We start from the raw sequence: 23434 nt of genomic DNA on the forward strand, positions 1-23434 counted from the left end.
ACTGCTGCTGCTACTGGCCGGGATGCTTAGTACTGATCTGGCTAATTTTGCAAGTTTTGGGTAGGATGGTTTGTTGATGTTCCGCCAGCTAAGAACATCCGTTTCATTTTCCATGACAGCCGTTTCAATGTAGTGAGTGACGAAACGCATCACCTGACCACTCATTGACCGCGCAAGCCCGAGCCCGTGCAGAATGCTAAAAATTAAGACCGAACCCGACCGAACCCGTCGGGTCCCGTCGGGTTCGGGAAAAGATTTACAGCTCTACCATAGATATCCCTGCTGAAACAACAACAACAAAAAAAAAAACAGATAAACCCAGCCTAGGCTGGTTGGCTGTTTGTAGCTGGTTTAAGCTGGAAGTAGCTGGTTTAGCTGGGAATCCACCAGCTAAAACCAGCCTGACCAGCCTGGCCAGGCTGGAAAAGCGGCCAAAACCCCTTTAAAACCAGCCTGCCGACCAGCTATGACCAGCTAAAACCAGGCTGGTTGACCAGCTAAAACCAGCCAAACAGCCTAGGCTGGTTTTAGCTGTTTTTTTTCACCAGGGATGTATAAGTAGATTCCCCTTTCATCCGCTCCAAGCACGTCTGCAGCGTTTTCAAACGTCTCCGTTTTCACCAGAGTAGTAAACGACAGGCGTAACCGTAGCAAAAGTTTTATAATAAGTGTATATATTATATTAACTGCAATATTATACTAATTTAAACACAGCCTTAGTTTCATATACTATCTGTCCTGTTTTAGACATGTTTGGCTTATTTAAGATCAGATTTTTGTGAAAATGACTTTAATTCATATGCATCTAATTCTTTTTCCATTGTTTAAGGTCTAACAGTACTGAAACACCATCATCAAGTGACATTATGGTGAGAAACTGTATATTTTTAAAGCAATTTGAAGCAAGATGTTCAAAATTAAATTAACCATTTGAAAATGTCATCTTTAAAATTATGTTGTTCCAAACTGGTATGACCTTCATTACGTGGAGCACAAAATACATAATTCAAATCAAATGATTGACCTTTTCGTGCTTTGGAATCCCTCCCTGATTGCCATGACCTCCAATCTGTGGAAAAGATTAGGACATTTATTAAACATGCATTAGAATTTGAGTTTCACAGAAGAAAGTCATACGAGTTTGGAGGGAGCATATGACAAAATCAATTTTCTGTAATCATTCCAATCACTAAACAATTTTATAGTATTTGCATTGTTTTTTTCTGTTTTAATGTCTCTTTCAGAGGCTGGATTTGACCTCAGTTTGGCTTGTGCTCTCAGTGGTGGTGGTCGCAGCTGGCGTCTTTTATCTCTACGGTCTGATTCTCAGGCATTTAGCCAAGACAACTGTGAGGAACAAAGTGGTGCTGATTACGGATTCTCTGTCAACACTTGGAAATGGTGCTGCTCTTTCAGAAATACTGGATCATTGCCGTCATGCAGTACATTTGCAATTCTGTAACTTAAAAATAAATATGCCTACAGTATATTGTAATTTAAGAAAGTATAAAAGGGTAAATTAGACTTTTTAGAAATAAGATCTTACTGTAAATATTACAACTTGGCAGGATAAAAATACAGCACTGAAGTTAGACATTGCTCAGTGAGCGACTGAGAGTTATGAGAGTGTCAGTAATTGTATATTTTTATTCATCTTTTGAAATATTTTCACAGCGATTCCTGTAGTTTTATCAGATATTTTATATCAAGTATAGTTGAGGTCAAAAAGTTTCCGTACTCCTTGCAGAATCTGCAAACATTTAAATTATTTTTCCAAAATAAGACGGATCAGACAAACTGCATGTTATTTTTTATTTTAAACTGACCTGAATAAGATATTTCACATTAAAGATGTTTACATATAGTTCACAAGAGAAAATAATAGTTGAATGATCCTGTTCATAAGTGTTGTTACAATTTTGGGTAGTGATAGTTGTTCATGAGTCTCATGCTTGTCTTGAACAGCTAAACTGCCTGCTGTTCTTCAGAAAAATCCTTTAGGTCTCACAAATTCTTTGGTTTTTCAGCATTTTTTATGTATTTGAACCCTTTCCAACAATGACTATGATTTTGAGATCCATCTATGCAACTATTATATATATATATATATATATTATTTAGTACTGCCCGTCAGAAGCTACAGCAGACAAAATTAGTGACATTTACCCTGATCTTCAAATTCCAAAAATTTTCACCCCCCCAGCTCTTAATGCATTGTGTTTCCTTCTAAAGCATTAGTGAGCGTTTGAACCTTATGTAATAGTTGCATATGAGTCCGAGTTTTCTATAGTGTGAAAATGGATCTCAAAATCATACAGTCATTGTTGGAAAGGGTTTAAATATACAAAAATGCTGAAAAAAATAAAACAATTTTAAAGGACTTTTCTGAAGAAAAATAGTAGGCAGTTTAACTGTTCAAGACAAACAAGAGACTCATGAACAACTATCACTAAATAAAAACACAGCTCCTCTAAAATGGCCTTGTGAGACTATGATGAAACGCATACAGATATATTTGCAGATTAACTACATATTTGTTGTTTAAACAATATATTTTTTTTTACATTGTGATCATTTTAGAATGTGCAAAACTCTTCCACACTGGAGGAGCCAGACTGATCCTTTGTGGAAGTAACTGGGAAAAGTTGGAGACTCTAGCTGAGAGGTTGATGAGTGAATCAGATCCAACACTTGTGAGTGCAGTGACAATATGAATGAACATTGTTTGAAACATCTAGAAATGTTTTTTTTTTTTAGATTTTGGTTGCAATATGTCAGAAGACTTGTTTCAATTCTGTGCTACTTTACCGCTTAGACATTTCCACCCAAACTAGTCGAGCTGGACTTCAGTGATATGGAGAGCGTTCCTGAGGTGATCTCTGAGATCCTGGAGTGTTACGGCTGTCTGGATGTACTCATCTTCAATAGCAGTATGAAGGTGAAGGCTCCTGTTCAATGTCTGTCCCTCGAGATGGACAGGATTGTCATGGATGTGAACTACTTTGGGCCGATCACGCTGGTTAAGGGTAAAACACCATTGTATTTCAAGCATGACAACTCTCTCAACAGTTTTAGCATGTTCATGGATATTTCAGTGTTAATGTTTTTTTCTTTTTTTGGCTAAATGGATTTACTGTGCTGCTGCTGCAGAGCATTTATGACTTACTTACTTACTTACTTAGGCCCATAGCTCCCAAGGGAGCATAGGCCATCGACAACACTTCGCCATCTATCGCGGCTCTGGGCTGTCCTTTCTGCCTCCATCCAGTTGGTCCCAATCCGCTTCAGCTCTAAGTCTGCATCCCGCCTCCAACTATTCCTAGGCCTGCCCCTCTTCCGCTTTCCCTGTGGATTCCACTTTAAGGACTGGCGGGTGATGCTGGAGGCTGGTTTCCTCAGTGTATGTCCTATTCAGCCCCAATTTCTTCTTAGAATCTGGGTTGTTATTGATTCTTGTCCCGCTCTCTGCCATAGTTCTTCATTACTGATCTTATCTTGCCACCTGATTTTGAAGATACGCCTCAGACAGATGTAGAAGAATGTCTGTATCTTCTGTTGCGTCGCTTTGGTCCACCTCCAAGTCTCTGAGCCATAGAGTAAGACCGATTTAACATTGGAATTGAAGATGCGCAATTTCGTGGCTGTGGTGATCTCTCTTGAAGCCCAGATGTTCTTTAACATGACAAAGGCTGCTCGTGCTTTGCCAATTCTGGCTGTGACATCTCGATCTGTTCGTGTCAACAATGCTCCCCAAATACACAAAGGACTCAACCTCCTGAATTGGCTCTCCACCTACTGTGACTGGTGTATTGACAGTGGTGTTGATCTTCATGAGTTCTGTTTTCCTCCTGTTTATCTCGAGCCCGGTCCTAGTTGATGTTGTTGCCAGTCGTGTGGTTTTGTCTTGCATCTGGTTGTGGTTGTGTGACAGGAGTGCCAGGTCATCAGCAAAATCGAGGTCTTCCAGCTGCATCCAAGGTGTCCACTGTATTCCATTGTTCCTGCCTGCTGTCGTCATCTTCATAATCCAGTCGATGACCAGCAGGAAAAGGAAAGGCGACAGTAGGCATACCTGACGGACTCCGGTTCTGACCTCGAAACTATCTGACATCTGGCCTGCATGAGCTACCTTGCATGTCTTGCAGCATGTATGACTACTTCCAATAAATAAATGTACAGACACACTGCTGTGAGCATGTAAGATAAATTCATTAATAGTCCCATAGCCAATGTAGACAGGTGGAGATGGGGGATGTGGAGGGTTTCAGAAGAACCAGTTACAGTAAACGTAGAACCAGACCATTAAATAAGTAGTATCTCAGGGACCAATCAGCTTGTGCCATGTAGTAAATTATGTGATTTCTAGCAGATTGCTTTTAAACAGACCTATCAGACTGTGCCATGTGGAGTTTCATGACTGAACTAGATATTTACTGTTGCAGGTGTTCTCCCATCACTGATCTCCAGAAGAACCGGTCACATTCTTCTAGTCAACAGCATTCAGGGGAAATTAACGGTGCCTTTCCGTGCCACCTGTGAGTTTTTGTGACTAGTTTACCTTAATATAACACTAATCAACAGTAATGAATATATCAATTGATGTCTTGAATATTTTGATATCTTTGTCAGTTTGTATGTTCTGTATTGTTCAGATGCTGCCTCCAAGCATGCCGTTCAGGCTTTCTTTGACTGTCTGCGGGCTGAGGTTCAGGAATATGGGATAACCATCAGCATCGTCAACCACACTTTCATAAAAACTCCCAGCACAAACTCAGCAGATGAAATCACAGCAAAATCCATGTGGACAGGTGAGTGAACTACACTGACAGTTCAGCAAAGAACATAATTTGACGCTCATAACATCTTACTTGTTTGTTCACTAAATTGTCTTCGACGTTCTGTTTGGACACTGGCTGGAAACTGCAGACTTCAAACCCAAGTCCCTTGGTGTGACCCCTAAAGAGATGGCCACTGAGCTCCTGAGGACACTGAGCAGCAAGAAGAAGGAGATTTTAATGGCCCGCTCCATCCCTAAAGCAGCTCTCTATGTCAGATCTCTCTTCCCCAACCTGTTCTTCGCCATCATGGCAGCAGGAGTCAGAAACACCGCAGCTGTGGAGATGCCTGATGATTAAAGGACAATGGGTTTCACTAGAGCTTATTTACATAGGTTTTGCATACAATTGAATAATGTGTCACTGTGCTGTGCTCAAATCAGGTGATGATGATGAAGTCAGTATGACTGTGGATTGGCTGTGACTTTGTGAGTTTTGTTAAAAACAAAGAAATAAACATGAAATCAGTCAATATCTATAAACCAGCATAAAGTTTTTCTTCACAACTAATCTGGTTTATTGTTTTATTTAATATAGTAATTAAAATCCACATGCAATATTTAAATTGGGTCGTATGTGAGGATCTAAGGCTGTAGTTCTTTGTTGGTGGTGAGATGTGACAGATTAATAAACAACATTACAGCGCCATCTTCTGGTATTGTTCCGGACTGTCTGGTGACGTCACATCATGGCGCGCTACATACTGTCTCGAAGCAGTATCTTTCGGTTCACTCAAGGGTATCAAAACAGTCAGCGACTCAGCAAATGCTGTGGATGTGCGAACCTCTCGAATATAAATGTAATACACGATAGACCGAATCAGCGTTTCACAGTTGATCTTGACTGCAGCGGTAAGAGAAAATAACGTTTTCATGTCATTCCGACTTTTTGTCTCAAAACTCAGTGAGCTGCCTTTGGACAACATTATTGACCATCAAAACACATGATTCATAACACGCTGTTAACTAGCTGGTCAACACTCTCAGAGAGGCTCATATCAAATTCTATACGATTTTATGGTAACAATAACATAATACTTTCCCTTGTCATCTGAATGAGCAGTGAGTAGTGCAGTACTGAAATACACTGTCAGTCATGATCAGACGGTGGAGTTGATCTCTACAGAGGTTCCTGAATCACACAGGGGTAAAGGTGTAGCAGCTCACCTGGCAAAGGTGAAATCACTCTTCTGCTTTCCTCAGTTCTTCATGTCCTGTTGTTTTCTGTAACTCAGTAATTAATTTCTCTGTTTTCTTCTTAGGCTGCTCTGGATTTTGTTGTTGAAGAGAAGTTGACAGCGAGGATATCTTGTTGGTACATTAGAAAATATGTAGATGAAAATCCACATCTTGGATACCAGGCTTATATTGAAAATAAATAAATAAAGGAAGAATTAAACAATGCCTTATCAGAAGATTTTACCTCCTTTGCAACTCGACTTCTTGCAGTCTAATGACAGGATGTACAGAGTTTTTGGAGCCTACAAGTTCACTAACTTTTTAAAGCTTTTATTTTTTTATTTTTTTATTTATTTTATCTAAAGTACAGCAAAAACAGTAACATTTTAAAATATTTTACCATTTAAAACAACTGTTTTCAATTTGAATGTATTTTCAAATGTAATTTCTACCTGTGATTCCAAAGCTGAATTTTAAGCATTTACTTCAGTCACATCCTTTAGAATTAATCCTAATATTCCGATTTGCTGCTCAAAAACATTTATTAATATTATTATTTTGATTTCAGATTTGAAATGATGAATAGAAAGTTCAAAAGAACTGCATTAATCTCAAATAGTAATTTCAAATAGTACAAATATTTCACAATATTACTGCTTTGCTGTATTTTGGATCAAATAAATGCAGGCTTGGGGAGCAAAAGAGAATAAAGCATTAAAATCCATCTGTCCAAAAACTGTTGACTGGTAGTGTACAAGAGAGATACAAACAAACACATCAGCAAATGGTCAAGCGTACAAACGTATGACTTAATCCATGCGGCAATCCTGTCCTAAGAATGTTAAAATATTAAATTTATCAGATATTTTATTCTAAACCTGTTTGTCATCTGTTAACTTCCATTTGAAAAAAAAAAAAATATTAGAAGATAAAAGATTTTTCTATCGAGTTACCATCTCAGTTTCTATCCAGAACATTAACAAAATAGTCCATGTGACATCAGTGGATCAACCGTAATTTTATGAAGCTATGAGAATACTTTTTGTGCACATAAAAAAAATTATTTAACGACTTTACAAACAACTACCCAGATAGCACACGCACGTCTGCGAGATGTTTGTTAAATATCTCTTGATCTGGAAAGCATCTGCTGTGTACAAACATCTGGCAGAGGTTTACAAACATTCTAAATCATAAACATCTTCTAATAGACGTCTGTTTGACACCTGATAGGAAACATCCAAAAGACATATTGCAGATGAGCAAACTACATCTTGCAGATGTCAAATAGACATTGCTATTGCAAATTTTTTGAAACACCCTAGCAATCCCAAGAAATCATGTTGTTACTACTGTTAATATGATTACTATCATCATCATCATCATTAGGCCCATTATTAATATATTATTATTTTAATTTAAAAGGTGTTGTTCAATAATTCCATATTATACATCTTCACTATTTGTTAAAACCTATGTGTAATCACTCTGCTGGAATTATTAATAAGCTTGTTATTTTTATCATCTGAAGCACAAAGATTGTTGTGTTCCAAATCACAATGTTCCACCTTTTGAAAAGTAATGAGTAAAGTATTTTTTTTTTCAATTTAAAAATGTAATTTCACAGTTTAAATTCACATTTTATTACATGAATACATCACAAACATAAGGTGTCCTGCAATGCTCATTCAAAATCAATTTATCTGTCAGAAAAAAATTATTTAGATTTTTGCTTTTGAAATGAGTAGCCTAAATAGAGTTTTCTTAATGTCATTTTAAGTGGCACTCTGTGATATGTATTATTTGTTAGTTGTAATGTTTTATTATTTATTTATTTAAGCCTGCTGTGGCAAGTATAGCACAGTACGTCGCCTACATTCCAACGTCATCACGTTCAGTCCGACTTGATGTGCTTCCTGCTGTCTGGTTTTGCGGAACTCAGTAGTGATGGGATTTATGGCTCTTTGAGGGGATCCGGATCTTGGCGATCCATTCCTTTCAAAGAGCCGTTCAAAAGAAAATAATCACTGGGAGGAATGAGGTGAGATTTGTAGTCAAATAATTAAAACTCAAATATGACACACCAATATATGAGTTTGAATTATTCTGAAATATTGATTATTACCTCATTTGTCATGTGTGGACTATATTCTATAGGGTTGCACAACATCCCTCGGCTTAGACAGTGACATCACTATTATGGATTTACCATAAGTATAAAGTGTTGTGTATGTGTAAAGCTATGTTGACTTATGTTATTCATACAATACCTACTCACAAATAAACATCAAAAACAAAGCCGGCCCCAATTAATTTCTGTGCAAAACAGCTTTTACAACAAACACTTCCACTCAAGAACATTGTTATCACACAGGAACATTTTGATAAAAAAAAAAAACAATTTAAAGTTTTAAATATATACTGTAGGCAAAATTAGAATAAATAAAATGGAAAGTCTACATACAGTCCACTATTACTACTGTAAACTTTGCAAATAGGAGATCAGCCCCTTCAAGTTTTAAATGAACAATAACAAAGTGGGCTGCAATGAATGTCTATGCAAAACAGCTTTTAGTGAAACAATTCTATACAAGTACAGTATCACAAAAGAACATTTTGATAGATAACAAAAATACTTAAAGTATTAGACATATAGATACTGTCCCGCGGAGGAGCTAATTTGTGTGCATCTGTGTGAAACACGCATAGGAAAGAAAGAACGGCTCCCCTCCAGCCGCGACTCGGCTCCCATCGTTCATGTTTATGAGCCGTTCAAAAGAATCGGTTCGTTCGCGAACGTCACAACTCTAGAACTCAGCTCTCCTCATAAAGTGAAACCGAAACTTATCATGATCACACCAGACGCCATTTCGAATAAGTCGAAATCAACAATATCATCGGTAAGTTCGTTAAAACATTTAACAGCAGTGTAATACAAGTCAATTTCAATATCAATAAGGACCTTTTGCGTTTAAACAGACCGTAAGTCGAAGTCAAACACGTCAAAGATGATCGTTACTCCTGAAAACGACGAGAAGAGCAGCACCGGTTAAAACAGTTTCTATCTTTGGGCCTGTACTTCCAACTGTATTTTCTATGTCAGTCACATTAATCCTAGTCCTAAGAAAACTCTTTTAAAGTTTAACAATTCGGTTACCTTGAGTTTTGTGCTAGTTAATCGTTTGACATTCGCGAAAATAGCCGTTATATTCTCCGCTTTTTGTCACATAGGCCTACTTAGGCCAGACCAACTTGGAAATCATTGGTGGACGAAAAACACAAAAAAGTACAAACATTCGCGGTATAGGCTAACAATGAAGCCTTCCCTAAATATGTTATACCCTTTTATACTTGCTGGGGTCGGACATCGGATATTTAAACAAATAAGGTAAAACTAAATGTGTGCTGACAAACAGACGTCACATAGGCCAAAATATTGTAACATATTAAGAAAAACACTTACTAGTTTTATATAATTTAACGATGCTTTGACAGCGGGGAAGATGCATGTGCATCATTTTGTGTTATGTTTATTTTATTGTTTTTTTTTATTTTCAGACAGTGATAAACTCCTGTGGACTTGTCAGTATTTAAGCCTTTTATACAGTAGGGTTAAACAGCTTGCTCATTTACAGAAGATTTAGTTCACAAACAGTTGACAGTCATGTCAATCCTAAAATTTGGCATTAATAACTTACTTTATGTGCCAGTCAGTTGTGCGCACTCAAGCTCTGAGGATCTCCGTTGTTGACTCATTTTTAGTCGAGTGGTTTTCAGTCCTGTGCCCGGTTGCATAAAGCCCCTTAAGTGTAATTTTCCCTTAAGTTCGCCCTTATGTTTCCCTTAAACTTAAGTGTGTTGCATAAAATAACCCTTAAGTGTTACTTAAGTGTTTATTTAGTCGAAACGTCATAAACCCTTAGAATTTCCCTTAAATATCTATTTTTCACTTAAGTAATCCCTTAAAAACCGTTAAGTGAAACACTTAACGGTTTCCCTTACCTAAGAGAACCTTTTAAGGGACTATATGCAACACCCTTAAATCATTCACTTAGGTAAGGGTAAATTATGCCTTAAGTCTTATACTTAAGGGAAAAACTTAAGGTGCTTTATGCAACCGGGCACTGGTCCTGGGGACCCACTGCTCTGCACATGTCACATGTCTTCTTACCTGACACACTCAGTTCAGTACAGTTGAGTAAAATTTGACGATAAATTATAATGCAAACAACAGTCTTTTCATGGCCTTATTGTGGTGTTGGCTGATGTAGTGATGGATATTGATTGCTGACCATGTCAACCATGTTTTTGATAAGTCTGGAAAGTCTTCAAATAAAGTTTACGTGAATGTTCAGACAAAATTTGAAAATGAAGGCATAACAAACGTGACATTTAAATCATAAGATGTGGCTCTCCATTAACAAAAAGTAAACTTGTGATTGAGATGCGAGTAGAGTTGACGCGACAGCTCAATGAGCATTCAGAATGATACATGAACTGCTAGGCCAGCTAGTGTTTCATATCTTCGTTGATTAAATTATTAACACTTTTTCTTTTACATGATATTAATAAAATCATAGTGTGTATTTAAACTAAGTGCAAATAGTCTGCCTAGTTAGCAGAGGCTATTTACACTAACTCTGCACACCAACGTGTGATTGGGTGAATTCTCCTTTTTCAAAACTACCACTTTGTAAAAAGATTAGATTAGATTCAGATTCAACTTTATTGTCATTACATATGCACAAGTACACGGCAACAAAATGCAGTTTAGGTCTAACCAGGAGTGCAATAAGCAGCAAGTGCAGGATATAGGTATATTTTATAAGTTATAAGTGCACTTATAGGAGATATGTGCAGGGAGAAGCTATGGATAATATTTACAGATGAAGTACTGTCAGCATAATTTACAGATGATAATTAACTACAATTAGAATGTACAAAACATAGAGGAACACAATATACAGGTTGCTATTAACTATAATATAAATTGCAGGTAGATATGAACATAATATACAGGTTACTGTTTACTGAAGCAGGAATTTACAAATAGACATGCATAGATATAGGTTTATCACAAATGTACAATATGTATATGTGCAATGGAAACATTTACAAATGGGTATGTCAGGCGCAGAGGTGTCAGTGGGGGGCAGAGTTCAATGTGCAGCAATGTGCAACAGAGCAGCTTCCGTACCAGACTGTGACACAATTCGTAAGGATGCTTTCTATTGTGCAGCGATAGAAGTTCACCAGGATAGCTGAGGACAGCTGGTTCTTCTTAAGTGTTCTCAAGAAGAAGAGGCGCTGGTAAGCCTTCTTGACCAGGCTGGAGGTGTTGGTGGTCCAGGATAGATCCTCTGAAATGTGGGTCCCCAGGAACTTGAAGGAAGAAACAGGCCCAACAGCCATGTTGATGTGGATGGGTTCGTGTGAACCTCTTCTCCCCTTCCTGAAGTCCACAATGAGCTCCTTAGTCTTGGTGGTGTCAAGGAGCAGATTATTAAAGGCATTTGTTTTAAAACAAAAAAATTAAGGAAATAATCAAAAGGTTGAAGATAAATTATTGGGTAGGGAGGGCTTTTTCATCCCAAAATGTGGCTATAATGTACTATAATACTGAGGTGGAAATAATTGCCACTATTTTCCAAAAGTAGTATTGCAAATGCTACTGTGGGCATGACTGGCCACAAAAGTTTGTAGCCTGATGGTTAGAGACTCAGACTTGTAACCTAGTTGGTTGCGGGTTCGAGTCTCAGGTCTAGTAGGGATTGTCAGTGGGGGACTGAGTTACCAGCACTTTCTCCATCCTCAATACCACAACTGAGGTGAGCCCCTGAGCAAGGCACCGAACCCCCAACTGCTCCCCGGCTGCCACCGAAATATGGCTGCTCACTGCTCCAGGTGTAGGGTTGGGAATCGAAAATCGATTCCGATTCTGGAATCGGATACTTAAGATAAAGAATCGGATACTTGTTATAATATTAAAATTTCGATTCCTCGTTTCGATTCCTGGTTGCATTTTTTCCATCTAGTGATCTGCCAGGACCTTCCGCGCGTGCAATCTGCCAGGACTTTACGTGGTAATGTAAACATCAGTCGAAAAGATGGATCACGGTAAGCGTTTAAAAGTGTGTCTACGCTTTGTAAAAACCGAAGACAAATCTACCGCTGCACGCAAACTTCATCTTAGAGATCTGCAAGGGACGGATTTTAGTCCTGCGCCCGCCCACTCCAGAAGGAATATATGTTATTTCGTCCCGCAAAAGCCCACATAAAAGTCACTTATACCCCCGCGGGAAGACAGGTATCTACTTTATCTCTTGGCTGCATGAAACAAACCCTCCCGGTAATGTAAAGGCAAAGATGACCAGAGTAATAGTAACGAACTCGCGCGTGCCTAATGTATTCATTCTTGTATATCGGAGTCGTACATTAGGCACGCATAAGTCCGCTGTTGATTCACAAACTATTCATGCTTTCGGTGCTCTGATCCATAGTATTTTTGCGTGAAATTTCAAAATATTTGCATTGTTTTCAAAATGAATGTCCTGTAAGTGTTTTATAATGAATGCTTACCCATAGAGGTGGATCTTGTAAGGGTCAGTGGTGTTTAAGCACATATGAGCACCAGCATAAACAGATTTACAATGTATTTACTGTATTTTTCATTTATATGTTTATTTTATAATAAATACAAACAGTAGATATTCAGTCACTTAAGAAAGAGTACTCTGAAGTTGTGAAGAATGTCTGAATTAAATAATTTAGGTGCTTTAAATCTGTATGTGTGTATTCATGTTAAAAAGTTAGAGCAGAGGATTTTCTTTTAAATTCAAAAGTATAGCTTTAATTTAAAGTTTGTTTGATTTTTTTTTTTTATAACATGCAGGAGAAAAATAAAAAGGCAAAACTAATGTTTAGGTTAATAAAAAAGGTTAAAAAATAAACACCTTTAGAGGAAATGTCAGGCATAGGGGGGCCTTGCAAAACTGACCCGAGAAGAAGGGGGCCCTGATATAAAAAGGTTGAGAACCCCTGTGATAAAATAATATGTTGCAATCTAGCACTGAAAATAAACATGTTTAATATATTAATGTTTGACTTTTGTGTTTGTTGTTTTTTTTTTTTTTACTAAATCGGAATCGAAACTGGGAATCGAAAAGAATCGGAATCGATAAGTGGAATCGGAATCGGAATCGAAATCGATAAAATTCAAACGATACCCACCCCTATCCAGGTGTGCGTTTACTTCTCACTGCTGTGTGTGTGCACTTGGATGGGTTAAATGCACAGCACAAATTCAGAGTATGGGTCACTATACTTGGCCACAGGTCACACCCTTTTTTTTTATAGCAAAAAATCCTGCTATTTTAACATAGTGTACATAGAATCTATAGCTATTTGCACTTAGTGTAAATAGCTTCCTTCGCTATTTACACTTAGTCCAAGTAGTCGCTGCCTAATAAAATAGTGTGAATTGTTGAAGATATGCCATTTACACAGTCAATCACAGAAGGTTGATTTTAAATTAAATGTCAGTAATTTCATGAACCACGAAAACTTGCGGCTAAAGTATCAAGTTTCCCTGACTGAGTAGGAATGTCAGCGTCGACTGCAAAAAATAAACAGTGATTTCAGTGCTTATACTCCAGGTTTCAAGCAATGATTGGCCAGACCTATTATGAATGACAGTGGCTTTTGAGTCTTTCTAACAGAACTTGTGCTTAAAGGGGAAACTTTCGCCAAAATGCAATCTGGGTTGTTTTTTGGATTGTAACGAGTCAAACTTTCATCTAAAAGCATAATTACGACGAAAGAGCCACTTTTAAGATTGACTGTGATTTTGTTTTCTGGTCAAATGGCCAGTGAATGGGAGTGCTAGGGGCCCTACTTTGAGCGCATCAAAATCAATATTTTTACAACACTAAGAAGGCTTGACACCATGAAACTTTGCTCAAAGTATCCCCTGGGTCTCTCCGAATGCGAATGAATGGACTCCATAGGACGAAATGTCATAAAGTTTTAATTCCAATGAAAAAAGCATGATCACTTAGCAATATCTTTATATAATAATTATAATAATGGAAATAGGCTTTAGGAGCTATCCATCTTTACTCTCCTCACTATTACGTCGCATTCGGAGATCGACACTTCTTGACTGGCAAGATGGCTGCGAGTGGAAACCAAAACAGTGAAAGTGAGTTCTTCAAAACCTTTCTTTTTAGTAAACTCTGTGTACACAAACAATGTTCTCAATGCTCGAGTTCATGTGTAGAGACCCAGGCGATACTTCGAGCAAAGTTTCATGGTGTGTCAAGCCTTCTTAGTGTTGTGAAAATATTGATTTTGATGCGCTCAAAGTAGTGCCCCTAGCACTCCCATTCACTGGCCATTTGACCAGAAAACAAAATCATGGTCAATCTTAAAAGTGGCTCTTTCCTCATAATTATGCTTTAAGATGAAAGTTTGACTAGTTTACAATCCAAAAAAGAAACCTGATTGCATTTTGGCAAAAGTTTTCCTTTAAATCTTTATTTCTCTGTTTCCACATGCAGGCCTGAGTTTCTTTTATAGCAAGAAGCGAAGCAGACGAACAGCCTGTAAAATGAGTGTGTATGTGGAGAGAGAGCAGGAGGCTCCTGTTGACACTCAGAGAGCAGCATCTCCAGGAATCAGCTGTGTGTCGATGAAGAGTAACAACTCTATGTATCAGCCCCCTAATCTCAGAGAAGTAGACACAGAGAGAGCATCATCTCCAGGAATCAGCTGTGTGTCTATGAAGAGTAACAACTCTATGTATCAGCCCCCTACTCTCAGAGAAGTAGACACAGAGAGAGCATCATCTCCAGGATTCAGCTGTGTGTCTATGAAGAGTAACAACTCTATGCATCAGCCCCCTACTCTCAGAGAAGTAGACACAGAGAGAGTATCATCTCCAGGAATCAGCTGTGTGTCTATGAAGAGTAACAACTCTATGCATCAGCCCCCTACTCTCAGAGAAGTAGACACAGAGAGAGTATCATCTCCAGGAATCAGCTGTGTGTCTATGAAGAGTAACAACTCTATGCATCAGCCCCCTAATCTCAGAGAAGTAGACACAGAGGCCATGGTTGAGCCTCCTGTTCTCAATGATGGACCTGCTGTGACCTTTGACCCTGTGTAAGTATCATGACAGTGGATGTGATTTTTTTACAAACATAATGCTGCACTCACTGAGGTCCTTCTCATTGAATGTTTCAATAATAATAGAGATTCCTCATTAGAGTCATTTTAACTAGTTAAATTCCTTACACACCTGCATGATCACTGAAATGTAAACCATGCTTTGCAAGTCAAAAATATATTTAAAAACATTTGTACGGGCCCCCTAAACGTTGTAGGTTAATGTGGCCTCCAACACTCTTTTTTGTTTTCTTTTCTGCAGGTAAATAAAACAACTGTTCAATTGACAGTATAAATGCTTGGAAATAATATTTAACATTTTCAAGTATATTCATTATTTGTAGCAAGCCAGCCACAAAATAATCCCAGTAAACATGTTTTCTTACTTTAATATAACACGAATCGCCATTTTATCACACAATATAAACAATAAATTTGTTATCAGCTCTTTAATATGGCATGAGATCACAGTATTCACCTCAGTTCATGCAGCATGTGAATCAATCATCTTTTTCCTCTTTTCTTCTCTTTTCCTTTCTTTACAGTCTATGTTGTCTAGTTCCAGCACAAAATGAATGAATATCAGAAGACATGTTGAAAAAAATCAGAACAACTTAAAACAAATCTCATGTATTCAATCAATCAGTGTGTCAAAAATCGTCAATAACACAGCTTGTGAATATGGAATAACAATCGTAACATAACCTCAGAAACGCCAACAATATAATTTTGTCAACCTTGTTTTATTTTCATAATCAGTCAGTTAACCAGACTTTTTTAGTAGGTGGAAATTTCACATTAATTAACTTAATTCACACAATATAACACAACTTCAATCTCCTAATTTTGACTTAATTATAATTAATTCAAAAATGCAAAAAGACAGAAAAAACCCCAAAACTGCTCACTCATTTTAGTTGTATTTAAATTCATCCACAATGTCCTTTTTGTTTAATTTAAGGCTTTGTGTTATTTTTTTTTAAGAAAGAATGGCTTCTTTCGATGGTCTTTCGATAAAAGAGAATTAAAATGAAAGAAAGAGAATTAAAATGGGGCAGTTGTCGCTGAAACTATAGATGTGATACCGTTGTGATACAGTCTTTCCAACCAGCTAGCTACCAACCTCACACAAGTATTTTTTAAGCCCTTAAAGTGTACGATCACATCTGTGTAATTAGAATGTTAACAGCGTCTCGTGATCAACTACTAAATTCACATCTGCTTTTCCTGGCGCTGGGCGAGAGACGGACATGCTCAGCGCTTGGCATATCACAACTATTCAGTGTTTTCAACCAGATAATGCTTATTTTAGGTTTCAGATATTTAAAAACACAGAAGCATTAGCAAAATATACATTTACAGTTTGTAAAATACACACTGATGTATAGGTGAGTGGCACTAATGATCCTTACAAATATAATTTGTTTTATTGATATCATATACACAGTGTAGGTAACAATAAAGTTTACTTTATTATTCTTCTCCCCATTCGCCAGAAACTTAATTTAATGTCTCGGGAGGAGAGGATGAATTTACATTTTGATTCAGCGCGAACTAACTTGGCGGCTCCCATCATCCGTAATAGATCAGCTACCATGGTCATTATAAAAGTGTTTAAACCACTTATGTGGTTATGTTACTTGCACATATGTGTAAATCTGAATATCTGATTTTTTATAATATAATTAACACCTTTGTTAATATTTTGAATAAAAAAAGAAAAAGGAAATAAAAGTGAAAGTGTAAATGAAACTGTTTTAACAAACCAAATAGCTATCAGATCATGAAAAACACATGGAGTAACCAGAAGAAAACAAGCCCTTTATTGCATAATTCATTATGGTAATCAATAAAAAAGTGGTTGTATAAAGTGAAATCTTCAGTAATTTGAATCTGTCAACATGCCATTTGATGTTAATTCATGTTTATTTTGTGCTATAACTAGTAGTAAAGCAGGAGAGTTGATCAATTCAGGTGTGCTGCGTGTTTCTGCTTAAACAGATATGTGGCTATAATGAGCTCCAGATTGATATAAATTGCAATTATTGTTTAGAATTTGTGACAAAATCAACAGAACTTGAAAGCTGAGACCTTCTTCATATCAAATTAACACATCGCATAGCTTATTGTAATTATTGGATGGGAGATATGGCAAAAATAATGTTTAGTGATGTTAAATAATATTTATTATATTTGTAAAACTATTAGATTTATCTGGGCCTAAATCTTTGGATGTTGAAGCCTGGAGTGCTGTAATATTTTAGATGTGTTCGCTGCTTTAGCCACCACTTTTCAACAGCATGTTTTACATATTGGATTCCATCTTCAACCACTCCTGGATAATTTTAGCCAAAATGGTCCCAAATTGCTTAATTTGCATTTTCACTGAAAACTAGGGAGATTGTGTTGTTCCACTGTGATTTAATTTTGAGAGTTTCACATGTGCTTTTATAGACAGGCACCAGTGAACTCAGCTAGGGACATCCTCACAGACCATCCAGACTGAGGCCAAAGTAGTTGATCCCAGCCTGAAAGACTAATTTTCATTTATTTTGTAGTTTTCAACCATAGCTCACCTAGACCTGTTCACACCTGTGTTTATGTTAATTTATTGGAGCAGACTGATAATTTACAGAAAAAAATATATTTCTTTCTTTTTTATATCTTTATAGTTTTAGTACCATCAGCAGGAAGAGAAAGAGAGCAGCTTCTCCACTGCAGCCCCCTGATCTCAGTGATGGATCCGATCCCTTTGATCCTGTGTGAGTATTTTTATGTACAGTCAGATATTCAACACAAATAATTAATTTAATTTTTAGACAGAAAAAGTGCTCTCTTTTTAGAAGCAAAATTAATACAAAAATAAATGATATAAAGAAAGAAAATTGAAAAGAAAAAGTCAGTAGATTAATACATAATACTAATATAATATGAATACACATGAATATAGATGAACTTGTCCTATTGGCACCGATGAACACTGCTTTGCAAATGTGGTTGTGGTATGATTACAGATAAGATCATTTGATATTAGAAACATTAAATATTTTCTCTGTTTTGACAAAGGTCCTTTCTGATTGTTTCTCTTAATATCTTTTCAGTGGTTGGAGAGCTGACCAGATCAGATATGTGTCCCCTCAGACCTTGCCATCCCCTTACTATCAGAACCACTTCAGACATTGTGACTCAGAAGCAGCCCAGCAGCTCGATTCTCACCAACCAGTGCATGATGATCTTCAGAGAGTCAAAGAACAGCACAGAATCAGCATGAAGAACAAGTATGAGAGCGTATTTGAGGGAATTAAACTACAAGAGAATCAAACCCTCCTGAACAGGATTTACACACAGCTGTACATCATAGAGGGAGAGAGTGAAGGGGTGAATGAAGAACATGAGGTGCTACAGATTGAGAAAGGTTACAAGACACTCCAAGACACTCCAATCAACTGCAATGACATCTTTAATCCTTTACTTGATCCAGGATATGAGGAGATGAGAAGAGAGAAGAAGGACCAAATAAAGACTGTTCTTACTAAAGGCATCGCTGGAATTGGAAAAACCGTCTCTGTGCAGAAGTTTATTCTGGACTGGGCCGAGGGAAAAGCCAATCAGGATGTAGATTTTATGTTTGTGCTTACATTTCGAGAGCTGAACTTGATTAAAGATCATAAATACAGTCTTCACAGACTTCTGCTTGACTTTAATCCTGAACTCCAAGGTTTGGACTCAAAGATTTATGATGAATGTAAAGTTGTGTTCATCTTTGATGGTCTGGATGAAAGCAGAATTTCACTGATGTTTTCAGACAGTCAGAAAGTTTCTGATGTGACTGAAATTTCAACAGTGGGTGTGTTGATGTCAAACCTCATGAAAGGAGATCTGCTTCCCTCTGCTCTCATCTGGATCACCACCAGACCAGCAGCAGCCAATCAGATCCCCTCTAACTACATCAACCGTGTGACAGAAATTCAGGGATTCAATGACCCTCAGAAGGAGGAATATTTCAGGAAGAGAATCAGTGATGAGCATCAAGCCAGCAGAATCATCTCACACATCAGAAGAGCAAGAAGTCTCCACATCATGTGCCACATACCCGTCTTCTGCTGGATCTCAGCCATTGTGCTTCAAAACATCCTGAAACAAGATCTCAGTGCAGAAATCCCTCAAACTCTGACTGAAATGTACATCTACTTCCTTCTCATTCAAACAAATATGAGGAACCATAAATATGAAGAGAGAGATCCAGAGAAACTCCTGCAGTCCAACAGAGAAGTGATTGTGAAACTTGCTGAACTGGCCTTCAATCAGCTGATGAAGGGTAATGTGATGTTCTATGAGGAGGACCTGAGAGAAAGTGGCATAGACGTCTCTGATGCCTCAGTGTATTCTGGGATTTGTACTGAGATCTTCAGAGAGGAATCTGTGTTTAATCACAGGAAGGTTTACAGCTTTGTACATCTGAGCTTTCAGGAGTTTTTTGCAGCACTGCATGTGTTTTACTGCTATTTACACAAGAACAGTGAGATTCTGAAAATGTTTCTAACAGGAAAGTTTAGAACTCAATGTGAAAATGTTCCTCTTGATGTTCTTCTGAAGGGAGCAATGAATAAAGCTTTAGAGAGTAAAAATGGACACCTGGATCTTTTCCTTCGGTTTCTTCATGGCATCTCACTGGAGTGTAATCAGAGACTCTTAAAGGATGTACTGATACACACAGAGGACAACCCAGAGAGCATCAAGAAAATAATCCACAACCTTAAACGAGGTCAAAAAAACAATGTCAGTCCTGAAAGATGGATAAATCTGTCACACTGCTTGATTGAGATGAAGGATAATTCTGTTGTTGAAGAAATGCAGGCATTTTTAGAATCTGGAACAAAAGAAAAAAGTCTTTCTCTTGCTCAGTGTTCAACTTTGGCAAACATAATCCTGATGTCAGAGGAAGTGCTGGATGAATTTGATCTTAAAAAAATCACCACCAAATCAAGAGATGGTGGACAGAGACTGCTACCTGCTGTGAGGAACTGCAGAAAAGCTCTGTAAGTGTGCAAATGCAAACATGCAATAGTTTCAATGGCAAAAAAAAAAATTGATGAAACATTTGCAATAATTAGTAAATAACAATTATCAAAAAACTGAAGGACAAAACCCTGTCCCACATTTTTTTCCCATTCAAGAAGCTGTTTTATTCATGGATGTTACAACAGGGAAGACAATCACAAATTCTGTTTAATGCAGACTGCAGTGCTTTTGGTGATTCTGTGTATTTTGACAAAGTCAGCTCATTCATTCTTCAGGTTTTTCCAGCCAGTGTTGTTTTCGTCAACGATGACGATGACAAAATCATTTCGTTGACGCCACTTTTTTCCATGACGATAACGAGACGTTGACGAGATATAAATGGCTTGTTGATGACTAAAACATGACGAGACGTGTGTGAGTTTTCGGTGACGAGACGAGAATAGACGAAAATGTTAGTGTGTGGTCCCTCAGACATTTAAAATGCATGCGTTTCTGCTTATTGTGCATGCCAATTAAAACCTAAAAAAAAAATGCCGCTATGGCAAGCCGTTTTAGCATTAAATACTCTTTGCCATACTAGTATGGCAAGCGATTTTAGCATTCCATCCTTGTTTGTCTTTTATGTTTTAAAAGATTCCTTCATTATTGTAATTATTGGTGAAAATAGTCGATCCGGAAGCTCACATTGTGTTGAACTATAGATCTGCTATTTTCAGAACTTAAGTGACACTACTCAACAGCAAAATACTTACTGACCTACATAAATTTGTTAAGACTACTTTTTCCCCTTTTTTGACTAAAACTAGACTAAAACCTTTTTAACTTTTCGTCGACTAAAACTAGACTAAAACGTTTTTGACTTTTCATCGAACAAAATTGGACTAAAACTATCATATATAGAAGTGACTAAAATTTGACTAAAACTAATAACTATTTAGTTTTAGTCCAAACATTTTAGTCCAAAAGACTAAGACTAAGACTAAATCTAAGATGGTTGTCAAAAACAACACTGTTTCCAGCCTTGGTTTATGATTCTCTAAATACATATTTCAGCTAAAGTGCTAAATGTCAGTGAACTATTCAGAAAATGTTTACATTTAAAAAAATAAATCCATCCAAAGTCTTCATTCAAAATATTAAAATAAAAACACAGACTACAAAACCCCATAGAGAGCCAAAACAAGGACACCTTTGCACTGTCTGATAATATTATCTGCGATCATATAATATTTTATTGACACATAAGGTCTGCTACACAAGGAAATCTTACCGTCTTGCAATCTCATGGATTCACCTGCTCACATGTCCTCCCTGTTTTCAGATTGACAGACTGTAATCTCACTGATCGACACTGTGAAATTGTGGCTTCAGTGTTACAATCATCGAACTCTCTGAGAGAATTGGACCTGAGTAACAATCACCTGCAGGATTCAGGAGTGGAGCTGCTTTGTACTGGACTGAAGAGTCCAACCTGTCAACTCAACAAACTGAGGTTTGGCTTTCATACTGACTCAGATTTTAATAAAAAGAAAGTATATAAATATTAGTGCTGTCAAGCGATTAAGATTTTTGATCTAATTAATTACATGGTGTGGCGATTAATTAATCTAATTAATTGCACATACATACAGACATTACAAGAAGCAGCTTTTTTACCATTTTTTATTGAATTCAAGCCTATAACCAGGGGTGCACATTTTCTTACCCTAGTTCTCATAAGAGTACCTGGAGATTTGGTTTGGTCCTCACACTACACATAGTTTGACCCATTAAATATAAATAAATATAAAATTAATAATAGTGATAGTAATATACATTTTTTTTAAATAAAATAGTAAACGAAATATTAAAGTGTGGCAGTTGTATTATGTTTTAAAATAAAAAGAGAGAATTAAATACAGTTGTTTTATATTAAACTTAAAAATGAAATGATAGTATTTACTTTTTTATGTGATATATATATATATATTTGTGGTGAGCATAGATTAATTTCAAGATTACAGTGAGATTAATCTAGATAAAAAAATCTATCTAGATTAATGTAGATTAAAATGGCTAATTTGAATTCTGCTGAAGGCATTCAGAATATGTGTGCTACCCAACTAATGATTAAAAGTAAGTCTTTGAGAACGGGTTTCTCAAGCCAGGTGCGCATTAGACCAGGTGCTCATCTTCTGTTTCCAAAATGCATCACAAAAAGCTTGACAATTGCATTAACAACAACATTAACTATTCAGAAAATGTTTACATTTAAAAAAATGAATCCATCCAAAGTCTTCATTCAAAATATTTAAATAAACACAGACTACAAGACTCCATAGAGAGCCAAAACAAGGACATCTTTGCACTGTCTGATAATATTATCTGCGATCATATATATATATTTTTTTTGACACATAAGGTCTGCTACACTAGGAATATTACCGTCTTGCAATCTCATGGATTCACCTGCTCACATGTCCTCCCTGTTTTCAGATTGACAGACTGTAATCTCACTGATCGACACTGTGAAATTGTGGCTTCAGTGTTACAATCATCAAACTGCCTGAGAGAGCTGGACCTGAGTAACAATCACCTGCAGGATTCAGGAGTGGAGCTGCTTTGTACTGGACTGAAGCGTCCAACCTGTCAATTCAACAAACTGAGGTTTGGCTTTCATACTGACTCAGATTTTAATAAAAAGAAAGTATATAAATATTCGTGCTGTCAAGCGATTAAGATTTGTGATCTAATTAATTACATGGTGTGGCGATTAATTAATCTAATTAATTGCACATACATACAGACATTACAAGAAGCAGCTTCTTACCATTTTTTATTGAATTCAAGCCTATAACCAGGGGTGCACATTTTCTTACCCTGGTTCTCATAAGAGTACCTGGAGATTTGGTTTGGTCCTCACACTACACATAGTTTGACCCATTAAATATAAATAAATATAAAATTAATAATAGTGATAGTAATATACATTTTTTTTAAATAAAATAGTAAACGAAATATTAAAGTGTGGCAGTTGTATTATGTTTTAAAATAAAAAGAGAGAATTAAATACAGTTGTTTTATATTAAACTTAAAAATGAAATGATAGTATTTACTTTTTTTATGTGATATATATATATTAGTGGTGGGCATAGATACATTTTTTTAATCTAGATTAATCTCACTGTAATCTTGAAATTAATCTAGATTAATGTAGATTAAAACGGCTAATTTGAATTCTACTGAAGGCATTCA

General features: G+C 36.8%; 2 protein-coding genes across 7 annotated transcripts in view; both read left to right on the forward strand.

The window, feature by feature from the left end:
* Window positions 1-23434, forward strand: part of LOC141337759 (NACHT, LRR and PYD domains-containing protein 3-like) — an 887345-nt gene that overhangs the window by 171586 nt on the left and 692325 nt on the right. For 4 of the 6 annotated variants that reach the window (XM_073843388.1, XM_073843389.1, XM_073843390.1 and 1 more), the window contains exons 6-7: window positions 21522-21692; window positions 22676-22846. In XM_073843388.1, the coding sequence (XP_073699489.1) occupies window positions 21522-21692; window positions 22676-22846 (342 nt within the window). Of the gene's footprint in view, window positions 1-14579; window positions 15176-17850; window positions 17941-18279; window positions 20218-21521; window positions 21693-22675; window positions 22847-23434 lie in introns of those variants that run through there. The other 2 variants (XM_073843400.1, XM_073843392.1) reach the window with 2 other exon arrangements.
* dhrs7ca (dehydrogenase/reductase (SDR family) member 7Ca) lies at window positions 835-5296 on the forward strand. Its single transcript, XM_073843614.1, has 7 exons — window positions 835-869; window positions 1245-1401; window positions 2581-2693; window positions 2816-3026; window positions 4443-4535; window positions 4653-4808; window positions 4927-5296. Exons 1-7 carry the CDS (start codon window positions 867-869, stop codon window positions 5133-5135), a joined length of 942 nt encoding a protein of 313 aa, XP_073699715.1. The 5' UTR covers window positions 835-866; the 3' UTR covers window positions 5136-5296.

This window comes from Garra rufa, chromosome 1, assembly GCF_049309525.1.
Source record: "Garra rufa chromosome 1, GarRuf1.0, whole genome shotgun sequence".
Taxonomy (NCBI): domain Eukaryota; kingdom Metazoa; phylum Chordata; class Actinopteri; order Cypriniformes; family Cyprinidae; genus Garra; species Garra rufa.

Excerpts from the sequence above, each read along its gene's own strand:
- dhrs7ca (XM_073843614.1), top strand. Across the intron at positions 2,694-2,815 it reads GTGAATCAGATCCAACACTT|ACATTTCCACCCAAACTAGT; the intron begins GTGAGTGCAGTG and ends TTTACCGCTTAG. Across the intron at positions 4,809-4,926 it reads AGCAAAATCCATGTGGACAG|ACTTCAAACCCAAGTCCCTT; the intron begins GTGAGTGAACTA and ends TGGAAACTGCAG.